At 36.5% G+C, this 23,748-nt stretch overlaps 3 protein-coding genes across 7 annotated transcripts; all 3 read left to right on the plus strand.

Annotated features, from left to right (window-relative positions):
• Nucleotides 1-492: 492 nt before the first annotated feature.
• LOC102807005 (organic solute transporter subunit alpha-like) lies at nucleotides 493-10,316 on the plus strand. Its single transcript, XM_078014105.2, has 8 exons — nucleotides 493-888; nucleotides 1,123-1,192; nucleotides 1,548-1,702; nucleotides 2,278-2,351; nucleotides 2,703-2,858; nucleotides 3,294-3,405; nucleotides 8,490-8,748; nucleotides 8,913-10,316. Exons 2-8 carry the CDS (start codon nucleotides 1,129-1,131, stop codon nucleotides 9,137-9,139), a joined length of 1,047 nt encoding a protein of 348 aa, XP_077870231.1. The 5' UTR covers nucleotides 493-888; nucleotides 1,123-1,128; the 3' UTR covers nucleotides 9,140-10,316.
• Nucleotides 6,241-7,874, plus strand: LOC146748672 (uncharacterized). Its single transcript, XM_085507418.1, has 2 exons — nucleotides 6,241-6,312; nucleotides 6,657-7,874. The coding sequence occupies exons 1-2, from the start codon at nucleotides 6,242-6,244 to the stop codon at nucleotides 7,744-7,746; spliced, it is 1,161 nt and encodes a 386-aa protein (XP_085363544.1). The 5' UTR covers nucleotide 6,241; the 3' UTR covers nucleotides 7,747-7,874.
• A 1,593-nt stretch (nucleotides 10,317-11,909) lies between the features above and the next one.
• On the plus strand, nucleotides 11,910-20,804 carry LOC102806880 (organic solute transporter subunit alpha-like). Of its 5 annotated transcripts, none has more exons than XM_085494516.1 (9): nucleotides 11,910-12,681; nucleotides 13,761-13,886; nucleotides 14,613-14,767; nucleotides 15,547-15,620; nucleotides 16,841-16,999; nucleotides 17,295-17,406; nucleotides 17,594-17,837; nucleotides 17,997-18,101; nucleotides 19,855-20,804. In XM_085494516.1, the coding sequence occupies exons 2-9, from the start codon at nucleotides 13,832-13,834 to the stop codon at nucleotides 20,049-20,051; spliced, it is 1,101 nt and encodes a 366-aa protein (XP_085350642.1). In that variant the 5' UTR covers nucleotides 11,910-12,681; nucleotides 13,761-13,831; the 3' UTR covers nucleotides 20,052-20,804. The 5 variants fall into 5 exon arrangements, with proteins under 5 accessions (XP_085350642.1, XP_085350638.1, XP_085350636.1 ...); XM_085494512.1 differs by having other exon boundaries at nucleotides 11,910-12,245; XM_085494510.1 differs by lacking the exon at nucleotides 11,910-12,681 and adding an exon at nucleotides 12,705-13,631.
• Nucleotides 20,805-23,748: the final 2,944 nt, after the last annotated feature.

Raw genomic sequence — 23,748 nt, forward strand, 5'->3', positions numbered from 1 at the left:
TTAAAAGTTTTTAATGGTAAAAGTTGGCATGGCCGGGTCAACTGAAGTATACCTCGACCCTGAAAGTGGGCGTTGCCTGTAACTCGAAGTCCTCACTTAATCATTAGCTGAAATTGTTTGCATGTTACTCTAATATTGAACATGACCGCGTGAAATCCGGGGGGGGGGTAGAAAATCACGGAATTGGTCTGAAATATATAAAAAGATTCAAAATATAACTTGAACTTTAAGCCGTTGAAGATAGATAACAGAGTTTAAAGTACATATTGATAACATTTTGATATTGTATTTTGTATCAAATAAATAAATACGACTGCATATATGTTTTTATCTACCCGGGTAGGTCGTTGAGCGTATTGGTATATTCAAGCGACGATAGCACGGGTTGTGCGCACTAGCTATACGCACCAAACACTCCCATAATGTGAGCAATAGAGAGTTTCACCTTTGACCTCTTGAAAGGCAAACACACTCGTGATGTATATCTGTTGTTTGTTGGCGTATTTAGGCCGTGTTTTATGAATCCCCTTTATGACCAATTACGAGTGGAGCTGTGGGTGTACTTTCAATATGTATGCAATATTATCAGCAAAGCTACGCAATCTGGCTTCATTATTCTAATTATTTGGCGTAATCATATGATAAGATAGGTCTACATCTTGGAGTTCACGACGTTAGACCCCAGGTGTATCGTCTGAAGCAAGGTGCGTTGCACTGTATATTTCCATATACATATCGATATCTATCACAGTGGAGAAGAGACTAGGATCATATAAAGACGTGGCAGCGTTCTGTGTATCACGACTGTTCTGCTGAACTGAGGATTTGCGCTGCTGAGTGGTGTTATTGTTTTGGTTAAGGAGCCTGAGGAAAGGTCACTGACCCAAGGTATTAATATGAATTACAGTGTCTATACACAACCAACGTAATGTTTCGCGAGATCGTTCTGTCGCAGGGGAACTGTGCACCCCCAACGCATATTCATATCTGCATAGACATACAGTCTACAGGAAACCACAGATTGAACCGTGTTTCTATTATTTTACACTTTGCGTCAGTTAATAACTGAATATTCAGTAGTGAAGCACGCGCCATTCATTGCATTTTTTTTTATAAATATAGGCCAAGATGTCCACCGTGGACGAATCCAACTGTAGTCTAGTGCCGTTATCAGTTAAAGATCTTGTACAAGGTAAAATAAGTCGTTGTTGTTGTTGTTGTTGTTTTGTCAGTTTGTGGTCACGTCATTCGGGTCAAGGTGTAAAATCACTGAAATGTATAAGTTTTATCAACATCGACGAACAATAAAAACATGAATAATAACGAATCGGGTTAAAATCGAATGCCGAATACCCTGAATAATTACCAGTCACTCTGCACGCCGTGGAGTGAAAGCAAACACGTCGTCGGATGTCTGAACCCTTTCACTCCACATCAAATGGCGATCGGAAATTTGACACAAGCCCCCTGCCAGTGGAATTGTCTCTTACTATATTATAGTTGTGCTCAAATTCATCATACATACTAATTGTCGTTGTTTCTCACAGATATGACACCTTATGGTTTGGCCATCTTAGTTATCGAATCTCTCATTGTCCTGGTCAGCTTAATTATATATTTCGAGGCTTATTTCTTTATAAAGACGATCTTAGCGAGAGAGCCAACAGGAAGAAAAAGTGTGTTTGTCTTAGGACTATATCCGGTTAGTAAATGGGACGAGTGTCCGAGGCTGGTGTCGAGTTTCTCTGATTATAATGTGCCAAGTTAAATTATCATTTCTCGAAACAATATGGCCGCAACGAACCCTCAGAGTTGCTTACCCCGGGTTATGTGCCACAATATCATCATTTATCGCCATATGCGCGTACATTTATAAGTTTAATACATCAGTGGCTCCCGGGTATGGTCCAAATATTGGAAGTATTGTAATTGTCCTGAAAAATGTAATTCTTGTATCTTATTTAGGGCACCTATCCTATCGCGCCTTCCACTGTTGTCATGTGTCTGGCGTGTCGTCGTAACAGTACGCTCGTGGTAAACCAAATATTGCACTTTACTTTTCATGTAACTTTAATTAAAGCGGGAGGGTCGTCACCTGCGCACGCGCGGGAATTGAGTCCCAAGCGATGATAACAACACACGCTAAAAACGCAAAGGCTCATGGGTAGATGCTTGTTTGTAAACAATGACACGCTATGGCCATCTGACGCATGCGCAGGTGACGACTCCCCTCGCTTTAAAAGTATCTAATGTATACTGTGTTTATGCTCTTGATAGGTTTTCATCACACTGTCTTATATGTCTGTTCTGATTCCGAGAACTTCCACGGTTACCATGCCTGCTGCATCCATGTGAGTATTGAACTATATATACGCGGCGTGAGTTCCGAACTTCATCACTAAATTGGATGTTTGTGTTCTGCCCTCACAACGAAAAATGAGTGCATGACGTTTTGTTACCGTTGGTGGCGGTATACATAGATTGGAATACCAGGCGTCCGCGACAGACTGGGTACTGTTGTTATGTCTTAACTCTATGGTTTGACCAACACGAGCGATTTAGACCCAATCAGAAGCAAAAAATGCGAGCACTGCAAAATTACAGTCTCGAAAACACCGGGTCTGTTGAAAACTAAAATATAACCTGACAATCACACATTTCACCGATGCACAAAAATGTATTCTGAATTCATCCAATTTCAGGTATTTATCCGTGGTGTTACACAGACTGATTTCAATACAGGCGGACTACTTCGGCGGTCGTCGTAACTACATTGAGATCATAACAGGACAGGAAGTATCTTTGGCCAGTTTCCCATTTTGTATATGCCCTTGTCTTCCGGTCATGACCATGGACGCGTGAGTTAACAATTCATCACATTTTTTTTTCTGCGAAGGTATCATGATTCCTTTCAGGCGTTGAGGGTTAGTTGGGCTTCACGAACGACAGAATATATTTTCTGGACATTTATCTCTGTCTGTTCTGTTTTCTGTCACCGGAAGTGCGTTGCTTTCATTTTCTATTCTACAAACAATTTATGAGAATATTATATTGTAAAAGGTCAAAACATTAACAATACAATGTAACCTCGTTATAATGAACACCTCGTTATAATGAACTTCCTGATATAATGTACACATTGCATGTCTCTCGCCCACAACAATCTCAATGCATTATATACTTCATTATAATGAACACTTCACTTTAACAAACTCATTGTATGCCCTCCAAAGAGTTCGTTATAACAAGGTTACAGTGTACTATATGTTTAATTTATTTTTGTTATTTATCAGGAAACACGTGAAAATAATTGAGTGTGGTATTATGCAGCATGCTGTACTGCGTCCTTTATTTTATTACATCATCTTGATAATAGAGTCAGCCACTTATATTTACCCAACCAAGGTGAGTCACGCGTTATGTCACGTATAGAGTCTCGCGGGATTTCGACGCGTCAACAGTGTTTTTGCAAGGCAATCACATTATGTTAGCAATACATTGTACAGTTTTTAAGAATAGATGAATAAATGACAATGAATGCCATTGAGTTGGGACGGTTATGGTTGGTGTTCAACTTGTAATCGATTCGTCTAAATGCCAATATAATGAAATTGATATTATTACACGCTATATTCGAACTATGGATGTGTTACACAAAGTTAGCCAGGAACTGCTGTCTCTATCTAGGGTAATCGTGCGTGGATTTCACTGAGCTGCAACTAGTGTATATTCTATCCTAGTTGATCGGTGATAAGGAAATGTCAAAGCCGACTTGGTGTCCTTATATGATTTCGTATCATTGCGTCCCACTATTTGCCCGCAGAACGAAGATGTCCAGTGTAACCGGTCACAGCCACCGGTTACTGTTAGAGGGAAGTGCGGGCGGGCCCCGGCGGTCATTCACCTTGCATGCGTCACAGGGACTGTGCATGCGTAATATAAATTTTCTATCAGCTGCGCTGTAGGAAAACAAATTACCATTGTCTATGTTATGATAAAAACAAGAGTTTCGACTCTGAGCATTGCTTAGTAGTAACACCCATTCGCGCGGCGTATGTTCGCATGGCTACCTGCATTTGAATCGGTAGTTACAAGGAGGGAAGGTGACAGCATACAATGTTTCGCTGAGTGCATGTTATTTACGCGACAAGACCGGTTGTTTTTACATATGTTTACGCACAGGTGTACCATGACAGATGTATGAATTCGTGCTATTGAATACATACAATGTTTTAAGATCAATTCTGTTTTCAAACGTCGGCCCTTTATCAATACTAGTAACTAGGATGAACTTGAAACGTGTGTATTTTCTGCTAACGTCGAACAATAAATAATCACGGCTCCTACAACCAATTTAATTACAACTTGACACGCATTTATTAAACAAGTGCTGTAGAGAAGGACAGGAGAGATGCGCTGGAAAAATCAGCAACAATCCCTGTCAACTATAATGTATTGTTTATCCCAGATTTCAACATTGAGTCGACGTGCCCGTTATTTGTGACGATCCGATGTTCGTCACAGTGAATGTCAGGTGTACATTTAGTGTAATTTACTAAAACGTATGTCAGTATTATCAAGCGAAGCCAGACAGTGTGGCTCAACACTGCAACTGGTGTGTCTCGTCCACGTGTTACACATCCAAACTTTCAAGTACGCTGAAGTCACTTGGAGAATTGCCAAGAATTGTTTGAGATCAATTTTACTTAGAACAAAACACACGATGATGGCCCGAATAGTTCAGTTCACGGTTGGATATGTATATAGTAGTGGTCAGTTACTACGTCTATACAAACCTCGCTCCAATCAATAACATTAGAACGGAATTGAAATTAAAAACGGTAAAGTGTAACCCGCAGAACGTTTAGTATATGGTCAGGTGCGTGAAATGCACCGCGTTGGTCTATGTGGGAATACTATTTCGGCGGGAATGACTTACTATTTGTTCTTGTCAATTTCCTCATAGTTTGTGTAATATCGAGTAATTTATGCGTTCTGGTGGTCGTCACGCAGCGCGTGCTCGAATTTCGTGTTAACAAACTGTGTTTTACACGCGTTGTGATACGTCGTATGAGACCCATTTCGAACGCGGCGCGGCGACCACCGCCCTTTAATTCCAGATTAAGTTCAAATTGATCTAATCTTAGTTGCTCCTGAAGCGAGTGATTTCCGTCACTGGTTCGGAACTAATCTAAATTCAATTGAGCTGATTAGCACAGCTATATCCTCTTGATGATTTGTGTGTTTAAATTAAATAAGTTCATGGATGCATGTTTCAGAACTAATCGGGCATGGCTGGGAGGTGTTTTCCTATAAAAGTATTACAATATGTATTTATTCCAAACCGCATAATTATGGACATATTATACTATTTATTGCAGTAAATACGATCATGCGATTAGTTCATTTAGACAATGTCAGTTGCTATATGGTGAACGTATTGGTATATTTGAATGTAATGTTCAATTTCACTTTAAAAGCTGGATTGTGGAGTTGTTAAACTGACATAAGATGTTCGTTCATGGTTACATGTTCAAGCATGTGTAAAGCTCAAATCTCCCTTTGCAAACTTGCAACGTGTTGCTATAAAATATTTAGTAGATTGTTATAGTGTCGTATACCTTGGATGAATCAAGCATTGGACACAGTACGAGTGCAATGACGTTTTCATACTATAACATCGTAATACCATCTTCCATGCAAACTCTAGATCTATTAGCCATATCTCGTTCGTACTACTCGGCACCCAATTTTAAATTAACACTCGATATTCGTCTCCAAGTTTACGAAACAATGCTCTGTCCATATATTGGCTCTACTCGACTGCGTATGTGGGGTTTTGTCAATGGCAAACACTCTCGTCTGTGTTCCCTTGTGAGATGCATCTATACACTCCCTATAGACTTCACACATTATGTCTGCCGAGCCATGAGACTATTATTCCACTATTTTTCGCAAGAAGATTCCTTGAGAGACGAGAAGATTATGGATGCTTACTCCGTGAACAGATGATTGTTTTTCCTCTATTCATTGAATTGTAACGATGTATTGGACGCTTGAAAGAATTCTCTTACACACCACGAGACACGATCGCACCAGTGTGTCAATATTAACCCCAAGAAACTTTCCGAACCGTGGATGTGTGCGTGCGTGTTTTTTTCTTTTCAATTGCGTGACCCCTATTGTTATATGAGCAACTATACACCGCGTTCGAGTCATTTTTAAAAGCTTATAGTTGAGCATGGGTCAGTGTTGTGGTAAAAGCAAAACGTCCTTACCGGGTTGCTTGAAAAGGGTGAAAACTAAAAAAAGGTGAGTTTTCTTTAATATTCGAGGATGGTATCCTTTTAACTTTCCACTTAATCTGATTGTTTGGCCTTCCCTCGTAGACATCACTCTGATTCACAAAGAGTTGCTTCGCGATTTCTGCTGAGTACACTTACGTGTTGTCGATTCGATCTTACGTTACCACAATTGTCGTCGTAATGTTGTTATCGAAGCAATATAATTTCTGCGAAATCACGGTAAAACATTCGAAAATGTGCATTATTGTAAACTTTCATTCGATTCATTGCGATTCTTACTTTTCATCCCTCTGTGTAACAGTGTGAACATGAAAATAATCACAATATATGTTCTTTATTTTTCTTCGACAGAACTGCAACCGTGTTGCCCATATTTAGCGAAGACGACGTACTTTGCCATAGTCGTCTCGGCGATGGCCATTGTATATCGCGAAGTTCATTTGTAGGTACGGCCAATGGTAGGGCGAAAAGGCAGACGTTTCCCAATTCTAAATTTTTTCATCGGCCTGGTTTGACACAATCGAGCATAAATAAAAGAATAAACCCTTGGACAACGGATATGCTTATTCGCAACGCAGCCAATGTTGATTTGTTAAATGACGTCGAAGACACGAGTAAAAACTGTATATTAATCCACGAGGAGAATTACGATGATCGCAATGTTTCTGATTTGCGTTTGCCAGAGAAAACAACGCCCCTCTTTGAACGTAACGGCCGAGTACCGGTTAATCTGTCCCACGTCGTGTGCTTCACGCTGCCCGGGTCGACGGATGATGCATACACATCATCCACAGAGCAAAGGACTTGCCGCGTGTCTCCGGGTGATTGTAATGCCGACCAGGGCGATGTAAGAAGTCACGACGATTTGGATGGAATATCCACAAGCTTTACAGCATGCCAGAACTCTGGTCGGGGAAAACACACGAAGGCAGTCAACAAGAGAACAAATTGTTCCTATGAGCCGAGCTTTTTCACGGAAAGGAACGTTAGAGACAGTCTGGGGGACGCCGCCGAGATCCGACAAAAGCGACGTAATTTGCGATCGGATTTGTACTACGAGAGCGAGTTTGCGGATATACTTGTCGAAAACAACGAGGACCTAACCGACAACGATCGGGCGCTGTTAAAGGTTAACCCTCTCATTAACCCATTGTGGGATCCATCTCTCGAACTTGCTTGCCTGGCAACAGCGCTGAAGGAAAAGAGGAGACTGGCCAGGAAAAGGAAATCCGATGAATTGGTAGGAAAATGCGGTTTCAAAAATATACCAATGTTGGAAACAGTGCACGAGCACGAAGAGTATGATGGGGAAGAAGAACCTGAGAGAGTGGAGATGGGGAAAGATGAGGTGGGGGAGTCGTTGGGGGAAAGTGAGCTTGGGAGTGGAGAAGGGGAAGACGAAGAGGGGGAGGAGGGACAACACGAGAATAGCAGTATATAGAAAAGAGACATCGAGTGAACTCGACAAAACTCTTGAAGTGCCAATAATTCAAATTTTATATTTTTGCACATTTACAGTACTGAGATATTTTATTATTATTAATATTAATATTGAGATTAAATTTATCATATATGTACCACGATATGAAATGTATGGCTATCTTTTTAATTCACACCCAACACTGTACGCAAGGTGTACATCCAACATTGTGTGTGAGTGTATGACGTCTTCACTTACTCACAGCCAGAGGAAGGACAGCATCGCATAATTGAAGTTCACTGGGCATGTGCTAATTATATGACATGCCCTTTGTATCTTCATCACGGCAGACAAGCAGTTACAATTACTGTCGAAATTCTCTCACGTTGACATTGAACAATTGATGGAATTATTTAGGTTACTGTGAAATAACAATTAGGCGTCCGTATGCGTTGTTCATCTAGACATGATGTTACCACACATAAGTCAAACAAGGAAACACCCCCACCCCACCGTCGCGGGGTGCAAGGTTTATTGCCTTTCGCTCACAGTATAAACCGTGTCACTACTTGTGTTATATGCTGGGCTTAATCAAATACAAAATGATCGTTGTCGATTACAATAATTATGTCGTGCATTTTAAGTAGGTAATTTGCATATTTAGTCAGTGCGCAGCTTCTGAATAGTGGCGTGCAACTAACTGGCAGTTCGTTTGTGCATATCGCATTCCCCGCAACATTAATATATTTCCCTGCATTTCCTAGTACGATAGTAACCTGCCATACGTCTATCTGTACGTGGCTATCAACATCTCCACTATTTACGCCATGTTTAACATAGGACTGATGAAGAGCATGGTAGGAGACCATTTGAAAGACTGCAAGATCACGCCAAAGTTCATCTGTATCCGATTGGTTCTCATCACTACCATCTTGCAGGAGACACTCCTTTCATTCTTGGGAACATTCGGTGTCATTGCATGTAGGAAATCGGGACCACTCGCCAACCAATCTAGGACGCTGTGTAAGTGTTACGTAACATTTGCGTGTCATGAAGCAGGTTTATGACGTATTTTCCACAATTTATCATCATATTATCACCATCAATTAAATTAACATGTATTTCTAATCCAATCATCTTATTATTATTATTATTGTTATTATTATTATTATTTTTTCCTCATCCAGGGTTGAACCATAATCTGTTGATTTTCGAGATGTTCTTCCTGCTACTCTGGGCACGTCATCTGTACCGCACCCAGGAGGGCAACATGTACGGTATAGTGCCACCGTCACAGATCTATCGAAAGATACGACAGAATGAACGTCTCAATAAACGTGAGTCGTTGACAGCTGACTATCGCAAGGCAAATGAAAGAACCCCACTGCTGTCCGACATCTTCGAGCAGGCATAGAAACAAGACATTTTTTTAGTTACTGTTACGACTTATTTTACAGCATTATTTTTGGAGGGGTTTCTAGATCAGAGTTTATTTGTCGTTTCCTTTGTCATATGCCATATTTATTTACTCAAAGAGGCTTTCACCATAGATTATGTTTTCACTGTCACACAGAATTTCCTCTGTATTTTTCGGATGCTAGCCACTTCAAAATGAATAATGCTAAATGCTAACGCGAAAAAGCTAGTTTCTACCAAATCCAAGCACAAACATACAGTTCCAATAGGTTAGCATTTGTTTTTATTTGTTACGACATATTTACTGCAATCAGATTATCAAGGTCACGTACCCGAAGTTGAATACATTTCTATACAAATCGAAACAAAAGTAGAAAAGCTAAAGAAAAAGAAAAAATAACAGGTCGTCGTATTTTTCAAAAAAAAAAAGTGCGTTTCATTTTAATTTGAGTGAATCAAGAATATTTACATGATGAACATTTACTTGCAGTCACCAAACTGAATAGCTTATAATATTTACAATGCATATTCTATGATTATTTTAAACGTATGGTCACACAACCATGCATTTCAAACAATGAACCTTTTGTGATGAGCGGCATATTAATTGCATAATGCAATAATTAAGGCAATAATAGTGAACACGCGTATATTATATACATGTATATCGTCAACGTATATAACACACGTGTACACGTGTTACCGGCGATCTACAGGGTGTTGTTGTTCGACACAGATACCTGGATTCACTGATGTATGACGTGTTTATAGATACCCAGTTATTTATCTTTGTGGTTGTGGACAATTGTTACAGAATTACGCACAATTTTTTTTATTATATCTACTTCAGCCGCTTATTTCGATACCACGTGACACATCGGTCGAACAACGGATTACTTGTATATTTGCATGTATCTTTCCCTGTATTGTGGAATGTCGCCATTTAAACCCGAATAAGTTGAAATATGTGGCGGAATTTAGAATTTGGGAGACGCAGTACGTCGAGTTCAATGAATAATCTCTATCGTCGTTTAAATTCGCCCTTTCTAAACAAATCGGCCGTATTTGCTTGGTGAAAACAAACCAATAACCGACCCAGTACGTTATAGTAGCATTTTGAATTGTAAATTTCAATTACACTTGCCTCGCATCAAAATATTATTGTTTTTGTATAACTTGTGTCATTTACAACTGTTTTTTCATTACCTGCCATGGATGTGAAGTGATTTTTTTTCCTCTCGATCAAATAAGGAGTGGTAATGTAACAATGAGGACAGCGGAGATAAGCCCTACGCCCTCTATCGATTAAGTTTATATGTGCGTGTGGTGTGGTCGGTGGTAACTTGGCATCATACACATTCACATACTTGTGATTGTTATCCAATCGACTTTTTAAGCAGAGCAAATTTACGCTTGTCATGCTCAGACGATACATACCACCTGTATACTACTTCATGTATTTATTTTACGTTGTCAACACTTTGTAGTTCTCCAGTTTTAAGTGAGCAATTCATAGCAATGGTACTTTAATTCAGTGCGTAATACGTTGTCATTTACATAATGAGTAAACTGAAAAAAAAAATGTTTGTTGTCTCATTTTAACCTCTCGCGAGAGAGCCTGGATATGAAGAAACACGCTCGCACATACCAGGAAGTCAATTGGCGAATCTTGTCAACATGTCGTAACTTCCGACCGTTTTATAGTATTTAGCTGCGATGAGGCATCAAAGTATGACAAAACCAAACCAAGGTTTGAGTGCATTTTGAAACAAAATCAAGATGAAAGATTTGTTTCATTTCTCACCAACATCACCTAACAAACGACATATATAATTGGATTGACAATATATTACGTCGTCAATTATGTCACCATGGTTTGTTGTTGGCTTGGCAACAGGAATTCAATGGCATATCTCCTCTATTGCAATAATCACAATACAAATCTATATAAAAAAAAAACGCCGCACAAGTATTCGGTTCGGACGGTTAATTCTAAAAGTGGGGCTTCCTTGTGCCACTAATCAAACGACGCGACACCTTTGTAACTTGAAAATAATGTTGTTATTCAGAAATAAAGCATGACCACTCAACACTGTTCGCGATAACAAATTTCTTTCACATGTAAAAACGATATTCGACAAACTTCGAATAGAAACAGCAGTGATGGTTTACGGCCTTGCTTTCACCATGCATTTGATACACTGTGATTGCATTAGGTATTTCAAATCCGAGCCGTCCCACAATCACTATACATAATACTACATGTAGTAACACGTATACTGTAGACACATGAGCAACAAATTAGTTTAGTAACACGATAACTTTATTTTTTATAACACATGTACTGATTATCACCGAGAGGGCGATGACATGTCAGCTTCAGTCATGCACGTAATCGCGTGGAATTAAGAGGCGTCCACATATTACGTGCCGGTATATCATGAATCGAGTGCTATAAGAACCTATCGTGAAGTGCGCCGCCAAATGACGCCCAGTGGAATTATTCCACCAACATACACAAAGCTTCAATTGTATGCCATTATGGTTTATTCAAATGCACACAGCCGTGTATTTTCAACGCGAGTACCAGCAACACACATTTATATTGCAAAATATAGAAAACAGAAAAAACATCTGTTGATAACGCCATTATAGAAGATCCGACCGTCATTTGCACGTACCTCCGTAACTTACACGGGAGTTCTCCTCGACTAGCCTGACACTTCTATTTATTTCCTGTTGTTGTGTTATGTGATACGAGTCGCAGCTGTATTATTGACAGCGTTCCCATTTCGGTATGTAGTGTTTTACAGTATTTTATTAGTTGTTCGTCGCTATCAATTATTCCATGTTTAATTTGCGTCGTGTTTACTTAAAGTTGTTAACGCCCAGTTAGTAAATGGCCGCTGGTACCAGTGTCACGTCGTGTATATTGCTTATGTCGTTTTCATAATATATGCCTTGGAGGTATTTGACGGGTGGCTCGTGAGCGTGGTTATTAACAAGGCCAAGGGCGGCCGTGGTGGTTTGCTAAGTCCCATACTTACTGGTCTAATTCGGATCAGGAAAGTTTGCCACGATTCAAAACTGTTCGTGTTTCAAAGGTTGGTCTAAATTAATCACGTGACTGGCTTTGAATTGTCTGGCAGTATTTATTGTCTTTTGTCATCATATAGCTAGGACTCGACAGCGTAGCATGTGTGCATGGCATTGTTGAACACCCAACCCCAATTATAACCAAACACAGCCGAATGGAGAGTCTGTGACCTATTTATCTTAGCCATGAAATGTCATATATTAGTGGTTTTGCACAGTTCTAACGTCGCAAGTATTTCATCATTTTGCTTTGTCTTATCAAAATGCAAATGCTTTACCATAAATTGTCTCAAAGTCACTAAATTGAACGTGAACTATTATTTAGTTTCCAGTTCGACTATATGTATACAACTAACACACTTCGCTGTCATATACCTTCTCATTCCTCCTTCTGCACTTCAGTCGTCATGTACAGAGATAATGGGCATTTTATTTAAAGATATTGTAAGTATTCCCATGATATTACAAACCACCGTGGTATTCTTAATTTCTATTGTGTCAGTTTTTTGACAACTTTATATGATAATTATGGTACTGCATATCTCATATGCCCTCACAATATTCAATATTTAGATTTCGACACAGAGGGGGATAATATAATCTCGCCTCGGCCTCGGTAACTATAATCGTTTCTGCTGAACACCATGATTGCTTAGTTGAATGCTGAAATGTTCCAGCAATCTGACTAAAATCATATGCATCATAGGCCACATTTTTGTTTTAATTACAATTTTTTAATAAAGTATTATTTGAAAAAAAAATATTATTACTAGTATATAATTATTAATATAATAATAATATTATTATAATATTATATATATTATGTAAAAAAAAATAATAACACCACAAAAACAGTTGAAGACAACCCAAAATAAAAAAAAATAAACCTATACCTAGATTGAATGTTTCATGTACCTTGTCTTCGAATGTGTGCAGTATGTTTAATAACAAAACAACAAGGCAAGCGAATCGTAAAAATGTTGAAAAAAAAAAATACTATTAACCCAGCTAGTAGTAGTACTAGGCTAGTTTTTCTTGTTCATTTTTGTTGCTGGACAACGCACCGTCAGATCGTGCGTATTCCACGTTACACGCATAGATTAAAGAGTCAGCTGTGACGGCGTTTCTGTATACGTGCCACCCCCGCCCGAAACAATGGTTCATTCCCTGTAATCGGAATCGAGTTGAATTTTCTCTGCAGTATTGGCTAGCAAATGCCAATTAATGTACAACGCCTGGTTTTGAAATCGGTGCTTATCTCGGTATTTAATTGACCCAGGGCATTAGGTCGCCCGGGGTATACATAATGGCCGACGAGTTTTTTTGCATATTTATGGTGGAATTTTAGGTTCGTCATTGGACAACTCGTTTCTTATGAACTACCAATAGGTGAGGTCAGTGACTGTGAAACCAGGAACTTTCTAACTTTAATTGACTCGGTTTGTTGACTCCACAAATCGACGTCGTTGTTTAGACAGATCGCGGTTATAACTAGACTTCTCTCGCCATGGTTGCCTCAACAGATTCTTTCCCAGTTTCAAACCAGTCGGACGTTACTGCGGATGACATCGTCATCGCCGATAGATTCGAAGCCATGGTGTTCGACAACTGTAGCGAAGAGGACATTTTGGCCGAGACCATGTTTACTGGTAAGTATTTAGTCACAGAGATCCCCGTCACTGAAGGATTCGCCATGACTAGAACGTACATAAACACGGCCATGACCATCTCGGCCGGGTCATGTCAGGGCATGCTGAGCGCCGATTATCGATATCAATTGTCCCCGCCGTGACTGAAAAGGTCGCGATGAGTCGAGTCTGTGACAATGTGTGTGTTGTTGTGACGTGTATGTGCGCGTGATAATAACTCCAATGTCACGGTCTCTGCTGTTTGGACCCAGCTAGCTGATATGTGTTTTTGTAAGGCTGCACTAAGTTAAGTGAACCAATTAACTGCTAGATACTAAAAACTTTCCCGTAAAGTTCGGAAAGTACTATTTTATTCGCCGGGGTCAACCAACTTTTATATGATTTCTAGATTGTCCCGTCAACTTATGTTTATACGCCCAAATTAAAATCATGTGTTTTTATTATAATGGGAGGATCATTAGAAAATCTGGGCCAATGGCAGAATTGAGAAAAAAAAATGCCACGAAAAAATAATCATGTAAAACAATCCTGCAGGAATCCATAACCGAAAAAAATTCTATGCGTGCTATTTCCCGAGGGCAAATATTACACTCAGATAAAATACAGCGACTTCTTCATTGAAAAAATATCACAAAACTAAGTTAAGAAAAAAAGGATTTTTTATCGCCCCAGAGTTTCAAATGGTTCTCCCCTAATACTATTAACACGATATGTGCCTACTTTCAGAGGTTCGAGTTGCAGGAATTATTATGTTGACGATTGCCACAATATTAACAGTGTTGATGGTAGTACTATATTTAGAGGCAATACGATTTATGCAGGAAAATATACCAGCGCATAGACGCCGGACACGACTGACATGGCTGCTTGGCGCCTATCCGGTTGGTTTACACATTTTTTCTCACGTGTTTGTTTCTCGTCAATATCCCGTGATCATTACGAATGACGACATTGTCTGGGGTGTGGGTGTATGTGGAGGGGGATTACATGTATTCCGAGAACTTGACACACAATTATTTGAAATAATTTTATAATCATACTATAATTAAACAATTATTTGAAAGCTCCAATAACACTAAAGTGTTATTGGAGCTTTCATTTTAAAGCATACGATTTTCCTTCGCGTGAGATATAAATCCACAGTCACATCACTGCGTGGGGACATCCATTACGAGAACTATTTATATTCAACTTTCTGATCGTCATCACAATTGCCGCACGTAGCCGAATAGTATATTTTTAAATGCTGAAAATTACAATATTAATGTTACACAGTCGTCACTTCCAAGGTTGTCCAAACATACATAGAAAAAATATGAAATAGTGTATAACATTCCGATATCAATTAAACAATTTGACATTGCCGAATATTTAAATAAAAAAAATGTAAAATATGTCTGGTATTCAAAAATGTTCAATTAATGTCAAACAAGGCGTGTGTATGTATTTGCTGGTATACCGCCGTATGCCAATTTTGACATGCCTCGCAATGCATATATTTGTGAAAGGCTCGCGGTGGAAAGGATATATGCATACCAAGTGCATAATACTATATTTTGAAGTCAGTAAATTTACCAATGGAGAAGTCCCGCAGCTAAGTATATAACTACCCATATTTATTTTAACATATTTCCTTGTTTCACTTTCATTTCCCGCACAGGTTTCTTCTGTTCTGTCTTTGATTGGACTGTATATACCCGGTACCTCTACGATACTGAATTTGTCCATATCTTTGTGAGTACTCGTGTTTATACACTGTTTTGTATTACTGTTAGTTTGCATATGAACTAAGTTGCATGGAAACACATTTGCATATATAATCAATTAATAAATTAGTAATTATTTTCCACAAATATCACTTTACATATACACTAATTAACATACTCACTAATTTGCATATATACAAATTAACATTGCTGTTGAAACATATATGTTTTATAATTAGGAAAGTTTCATAAGTCATTGGAATAATTGATGCCTCCCTTCATCCGATTTATTGAATGTTCGTACTTGCGTATTGTTACTACTTAATTGTTACATTTTAAGTTTATGTTAATTGTTACATTTTAAGTTTTCAAAATAGAGTGTTTATTGCTATTTACATTTAAACTATAAAAACAAATATGTAGTTATTACAATATAAGATAGTCGTGTGGGCCTGTATCCTAGAAATTCAATAAAAATATTTGTATTAATAATTGTTACTTTTTTGTTTTAAAATCCTGATTTATCGTCACGGTCGATAATTGAGCATGGTAGTCAGAGGGACAGTATCAATAGTATAAATATTATAATATATTTGTTGGTTAAATATTGGTCATAACGGCGACACGTGTGCGACGTTTGGTGTCAAATTCTTTTAACGACGGGTTTCTACACCAGCTGTTACTGCGTAATGATGTCAAAGTAGGCATCAAGCGATCACGAGTCGGGATGACAGATCGATCGTGTATTTAACGCTGATTTGCGGCGGAGAGACATCGTGGTCGTATCAGCCAGTGGCCTGCAAAACGATTCCGGTATATTGATTACTGTGAACTTTTCATTCGTCATGCTGTATATAACTTGCACGCTATAACTCGTCACGGTTATAAATATACCATGAATAGTTATTTGAATAAACGTGTATTTATAATTTATAATTCATCCACTAAGCAAATATATAATTGTTTAAATTTACTGACGTTTTCCCTATTATGTTTCATTGAACGTATAACTGTCATGAATCATCATTAACATGGTATTTTCACTTAAAGCGTAAACATGAATTCAATAATTGAAATATGTGGAATTAATTTAATACTGATAGTAAATGCACAATGCGCATATTCTACATATTCTATTGTAATTGTAGCACCGTCCTACCAACATGCCACAGCCAGCGACATATATCGTGATCGCGGATAATAATAGAATAATATTTACCAATGATATTATGTTTTTTTATTTACTAGGTACTTAGCCATCGCGTATTACCAGTTCTGTCTTCTGATAGCGGACTACTATGGCGGCTACCATACCATGGTGGCCAAACTCAAGCACGCTAACATATCGTTAGCAGCACCGCCTCTATGTTGCTGTTGTCGTTGTCTTCCCAGCTATCGAGCTACCGAGTACGTAACCTATTAAAAATACTTAATATAATATAATATAATATAATATAATATAATATAATATAATATAATATAATATAATATAATATAATATAATATAATATAATATAATATAACATTAACATGTCGATAATGTCAATGTAATATTAAAATGATAAATAATATTAGCATCGATTGTTTTAATATATCTTCCAAAGTAACAAATAGACTTTCTTATATGTCGTGTTTTTTGTGTTGAAAATACAAAAATGTAGTATGAAATAAAAATTGTTGATATTATTTTCATCTTTTTCAGAGCAAATCTCCGTCGTTTAAAGATTGCGATATTACAAGTGTGTATAGTGCTACCAATAGCTTTATTCGTTGCCTCTGTTATATGGATTCAAAATTTCTACAGCCCTGGAGTGGTACGTGACTACAATTACATGTACTTTCGATAACTTGTATTTAGTGAAACATGGAATATATTTTCCCTTTTCTAACATTGAACTTTATTACCTTATAGATGACATTGTTACCGTTTTTGATAAAAATAAATGTATGTGCTTGCGCCTTACAACATACATTTGATGATAATCTTTTTTTTTCATCCAGGTACCCATTAACTTTATCTACACTGCCATCTACTGTTTCACAACAGTTTCCACTTTGTGTTCGCTCTATGGTTTGATGATGTTTTTCATTGTTTCGAAAGACCCCCTGCGAGACTATGACATCACGCCTAAATTTCTGACTATATCATTGGTGCTGGCGGTTTTCAACACGCAGAACTTTATACTGGGTCTGCTCTCTTCGATGATTGTGTTCCGATGCATTGGAGAAACTGAAAACGGACGATGTGAGTATTACGTCACAGTATTACCCGTCATGCAAAACGAAAGCTGATTTCAATAATAATATGTGAAATAAAAAACAGTTTCGTTATAAGATGTATGAACACCATTGACAGCTTAGAAAATATAAAACTGAATGAATAATTGCAATTATTATTTTTTAGGGAAAATTGAAATGGGCGTAGTTGATCTCGGAAACGTACAATCGGTGGAAGAGTTGCTTATGGCTTTGATACAGAAGAGTTCGGTTGTAGAAGTGTTCTTTTCAGGTAAAAACACTTTTGTTTTACATTTACATATATATATATATATATATACAGAATTCTCATATGGGCTAAACACGATTGAAAAAACAAACCAATTCACATATCTAGGGGTAACATTTAATACAAATGGGGCAATGAACATGACCATGGAAAGATTGATAGATAAAGCAAAAAAAGCTGATGCAGCAATCAAACCAGTATTAACATCAAACAAGTTAAACATGCTTTTACAATTGAAATTATTTGAGGGCATCCAGACACCAATTTTAACTTATGCTGCAGAAATTTGGGGAATCAATAGCAGACCAGAGTACAGGAACAAAACGTGTACAGAAAAACACCATTTAATGTTCTGTAGACGATTATTAAATGTTAATAACAGAACAAGTAACATTGGTAGTAGAATGGAAATTGGACGACTACCATTACTAGCAAAAATACAACTGAATGCAATCATATACTACCAAAATATTATTAAGAATGGCCCAATCAGTCTAGTATATGATGCAATAAAAGATCAACAACAAAACAAATATAATGACACATGGTTAATGAATCTGCATAAAATAAAACAGCTGTATGATATTAAGAATTTAGAAACAATTAAAAAAGACCAGTTTAAACAAAAAGTGAATGAATATTACAATTATAAATGGAACCAAGATAATCAAAGACCAGATTCAAAACTTAGAACTTATACATTACTGAAGAAAAATATAAATACTGAACCATACATTAAAATCCTTGATAATAAAGAAAACATTGGTCTATTAGCAAAATTGAGACTAAGTGCCCATAAACTAAACATCGAGATGGGAAGGCACAAAAGACCAAAAATAAAAACAGAAGACAGAAAATGTACTAAATGCAACCTACTTGAGGATGAAATTCATTACATCACAAAATGTGAACTTTACACAGATGAAAGAGAGTTGTTATATTCACATTTTTCAAAGAAAATTAACAATTTTCAACACTGTACAAACAAAGAAAAATTCATTTATATATTGAATACAAACAACAAATATTTACTAACAGAGCTTATCAAATTTATAAAAACAGCAAATACCATTAGAGAAAACCACCTAATGGGTCATTAATATTTTTTTTTTTACATTATTTCATGTAACTGTATTGTAGTAGATTTTAGATATCTAACTTGTTATGTTTATTTTAACACCTTTATTGCATTTCATAAACCAAAATAGATATGTAATTCATTCTATAAGGTTGTAATAAAGAATTATCTTATCTTATCTTATCTTATCTTATATATATCGAGTAATTGCTGCCTGTGACGTAAAACGTATAGTACATACATATGAGATATTTCTTTGATGAAATATTGTGCATACAAGAATTTAGTTTGGTGGTGGATTAAATACCCGTAACTTTTGTTCATCAACACATTTATACGATTCTTATTATTTATGAAGTAGTAATGATTCTATATAGTGTCGATACAATACCCATATTAACAGACAATTGTAATTATCTGAATATGAGTTTTTCGTATTTTTCGAGACAATTCATGTGGCATAAAATATTTGTAAGTGAAGGTGGGTGATCTATTCAATGTGTTCCTTAACTTGCCGTCAATATCAAATTGTCATTAAACAAAATATATAATTTCCAGTTCCATAATTATCTGAAATGTGCATTTTAGCTGACAACTAAGGCGAGTGTGAGATTGAAAACTGTATATTATCGGTGATTGGTGTTAATGCTTGTGTATTCATTTTTTTTTAAATTCCAGGTATTGGTCACTATTTATTAATTTTTGAAATGTGCTGCATCTTTTTCTGGGCGAGGAATTTGTACAGAACAAGGAAATGTAATATTGAGACGTTGCTAGTTACCGAAGATTCCGAACCGTCCAAATATCGCTCGTTCGGAGACGAAAGTGATTGCGATGACCTGCATGAACTGGTCGGTGAACGAAAACTTGACTGAGTCATAACCCGTCTGACGTTAAATTATTTAAAACACCCCTATACTGTTGAACAGTAATATTTTTATATTCATATATTATTATAAATTTGTATCAACATATTTTTTTAACAAAATATTTACCCAGATGAAAAAAAAATGCTTTCTGTTTTAATTTTGGCATGAACTTTTATAGAGTGCTGTATTTACAATCGGGCAATGTTATTTATTAACTTGAGTTGTTGTTATTTTTTCAGAAGAAAAATAGTTTATTACGTGAAGACTGTTCGGCCTTAGGCTCAAAATTAAACTATTACTGTTACTAATTTTGACTGATTTTCAAAATTCAAATTACTGTGAAATCTACACAATAACTATTTATTCTGTCAAGTATGATATATGCAATATATATATAGAATGGTACAGTTGTGTGCTTGCGTATTATTTGGGGGGGGGGGGTCTTTCCTCGTCGTCATTGTTGTGGTCGTCGTCGTCTCTGGTACCGTAAACTACTAGTATTTCTTGTGGGTACAAATAACTCAAACAGTTTGTGTCTGATCTTTTTTCAAACCTCGATATTTCTTGAAAATTTTATTGAATTATTTTGAGCCAATGTTTTCTTATTTTTATCAAATTAGGTAATGATACATTATTTCTTATTTTTATCAAATTAGGTAATTATACTTTATTTCTTATTTCTATCAAATTAAGTAATGATACTTTATCTCAATGTTGTCTTCAACTAATAAAATATAGATTTCATTAAACTTCAATAAATGTGTATGTACTCGCCCTAATTTATTTTGTGTACGCTATTCCTTAGTTAGATGACTGATAAACATTCCATCCACAAATACAATGACCAAAATTTGTCGAAATTACGTCATATTGTGAGGAATGTGACGCACCAGATATTTGTTGACGCGATGCTGCGTGCAGTGATGACGTCATTATGGCGATATTGAAAACATCTTAAATCTTATACTAGTAGTTGATAAGGTGACAAAGGAAACAAAGTTGACGACTTCAATTATTTTGATTTTCATTTGTATTTTTTTTAATTATATGTTGATGAGTTTACATCTATCAATGTTTGCCGCTAACAAGAAACTACCCGCATAAACCTAGCAACGCCGAAATACAGTAGTACAATATAATGGCAGTAAACAAACGCCGGGGGCGGTATAACATTAGTTTAATTTCATAGGTTCCTATTGTATTTAGTGAAACGGTATCTCTCTTGTATATTTGGGTGTTTTCGTTCCCACCATAGAGGGCAGTAGTACTATGAAATAAAAAAAAAATCCGGTAAATAATTAAAAAACACTTAATATGCGTCACTATAAGTACTCTTAGAATACACGTACATATATTTCTTGATCGAGGATGAAATTAGTTTATTCATCTACGTCCTAATTTAGTATTCAAACGGTATTTCCTATGTAGCTCCATTTAATTTTCGAAAAAATACTATTTTATAACTAATGTCAAAATATTCCCACCTTTTTGTGCATTCAGATAGATGTTCATGTTGCAAAGACAAGAAGGCAAAAAAACGACATTCAAAATATTGACCAGTATTTTATATATGTTCACAAATACAATCCAGACGGACTACCTAAATACAGGGCGGTCCAGTGACTAACGCCACCCATCTACTATGAAGTATGCCATACAATCAACGGGAACCTCTCTTAGACATGGCCAAACCAGTGAGTAACGCCATCTACCCAAAGTTATAGAAACGAGAGTTTGATAGAGAATTTAAAGATTTTTAAAAAAGAAAAAGCCAGACACTACTCTACAGTTTCAAAAATACATAATTTATAAAATTATTCAGTAAAATAAACTAATTCAGACATTGCCTAAAAATAAACGTGGGAATCGCGATGATTATCAAATTTACCTAGTGATGAAAGCACCTATTAGTAGTCTAGATGGACCACACGAAGACGTGGCCAATCCAGTGACTAATGCAATTTACTCAGTGGGGAAAATCATGCAATCCACATTGATCTGGTAAATCAAGATAATAACAAGCTTCAAAGGGGAGGAGGAAGAGGAACTACTTATGGGGGGGTCATATAAGTGGTTAACTCAAAGGGACGCAAATTCCACCATTGAATTATTTTTTAGTAGCTTCGTCCAAACAAACAGTACTTTAGAGCCATGTTATTGCAGTCTGGGTGAATACACTTGGTAGTGCAAGTGATTTCCGCTGGTTGCTTGAATGGAAAACACAGCGATTTGGCTCCAATAGTCGGCGCGCCAGGTTCTAAATGATCCTGACCCCTGCAACGTAAGAAGAAATATCACTATTTGATGGTTGACCGTGAATTATCATGGCTGACCATCAAATATAACCGTCCTGCCATGGTCAGAGACACCTACTGATAGTTTTGTTTCTGACCATGGTGACCATAGGATACACAGTCATATTTCATACTGTTCTCATTAATTGTCACAGCCTAATAGAAGACAATATTGTATACACAACAAATGTAAGTATCATGTTAAAACATAAATAATATAATACTGCTGTCGTCACTACCTAGAATATAATATGATCAGTTGGACGATGTGTATGATAAATCCAATAATCTTTGATGTATAAGTGTATGCGGTAATGACATATCATGCTACACATCTTTCATGTAATCAGTACCATTGCATTTAAACCAACAATCCTAAAATATATAATTTAAACAATTATCAATCAAATGCCATTTATTTGCTTCATCATTGTGGGGAATGTATTCTGTATTTGAAATATTACTTTCACAGTCAACGTTTTGATAATTATTGTACTCGTTATTATCAACAATAATAGGCCTGGAAATCTACAATTAAATATATAATATGGACGATGGTGTGTTATTTTTAATAATGTTGTTGGATACTTTATTTAAATGAATTTATTGAACTATGATTTACCTGACTTCAACACGTTGTTTTTGTAGGAAACATCTATGTATTCGTTTCATGACGCAATGAAATTCTTTACGCATGCGCAGCGGTTGTTTTAGTACGTACATTAACAATCAATGACATGCGTATTAGTGTTTTTCACTATCTAACGAATACTACTATGTGTCGTAAGAACGCAATAATTTTAGTTAATGATAAATCATAATTCTATCGAACAACAATATTAAAAATTATATTTTTTCGTCCAGATTGCATTTTTAATTTTGTTGTTGCAATTAGGTCTTCTCTTACTTACTCACTTAACCTGAATTATTATTCCTTATTTGAGATTTATCCGTAGTTTTATGTATTTTGTTTAAATACCAATTTTGAATAACAGTATTATTTATAATATTATATAATGAGAAAATACCTCTTTGTAGTCTGGTTGTATTAAATATTATACATCTAATGCTGTCAACAATTTCGAATCCCTATATACAAAAAGCTGGCTACGCGGCTTGCTAATGTATAAAGAGGAACAAAAATATGTAAGGTCCTCTGTTGGATTGTGTGTAAAGTATAGATGTTTTTTTGTAATTGTACATCTATCAACGTCACCACCAGCTACAGCGTTTCATAATGCATTGCACATGGTATCTTCGTACGTTCAACCTTGCTATTATTATTGTGTTCTGCTGTTGGCATCCTACACCAAGTTCACTCGCACGATTCAAGTAATGATACGGTTATTGTGTATAATAAATTAATGATATTATAATATAACATTATTACGAGGATACCACAAAGTGAA

Source organism: Saccoglossus kowalevskii, chromosome 2 (genome assembly GCF_978046115.1).
Source record: "Saccoglossus kowalevskii chromosome 2, keSacKowa6.1, whole genome shotgun sequence".
Classification (NCBI taxonomy): domain Eukaryota; kingdom Metazoa; phylum Hemichordata; class Enteropneusta; family Harrimaniidae; genus Saccoglossus; species Saccoglossus kowalevskii.

Bases quoted from the DNA above. Each gene is read 5' to 3' on its own strand.
- LOC102807005 (XM_078014105.2), top strand. From the start codon at position 1,129: ATGTCCACCGTGGACGAATCCAACTGTAGTCTAGTGCCGTTATCAGTT. The intron at 2,859-3,293 runs GTGAGTTAACAA...GTTATTTATCAG, and splicing joins CCGGTCATGACCATGGACGC to GAAACACGTGAAAATAATTG. The intron at 8,749-8,912 runs GTAAGTGTTACG...TTCCTCATCCAG, and splicing joins CAACCAATCTAGGACGCTGT to GGTTGAACCATAATCTGTTG.
- LOC146748672 (XM_085507418.1), top strand. From the start codon at position 6,242: ATGGGTCAGTGTTGTGGTAAAAGCAAAACGTCCTTACCGGGTTGCTTG. The intron at 6,313-6,656 runs GTGAGTTTTCTT...TTTCTTCGACAG, and splicing joins AGGGTGAAAACTAAAAAAAG to AACTGCAACCGTGTTGCCCA.
- LOC102806880 (XM_078014092.2), top strand. From the start codon at position 13,745: ATGGTTGCCTCAACAGATTCTTTCCCAGTTTCAAACCAGTCGGACGTT. The intron at 13,887-14,612 runs GTAAGTATTTAG...GCCTACTTTCAG, and splicing joins GGCCGAGACCATGTTTACTG to AGGTTCGAGTTGCAGGAATT. The intron at 17,838-17,996 runs GTGAGTATTACG...ATTATTTTTTAG, and splicing joins AGAAACTGAAAACGGACGAT to GGAAAATTGAAATGGGCGTA.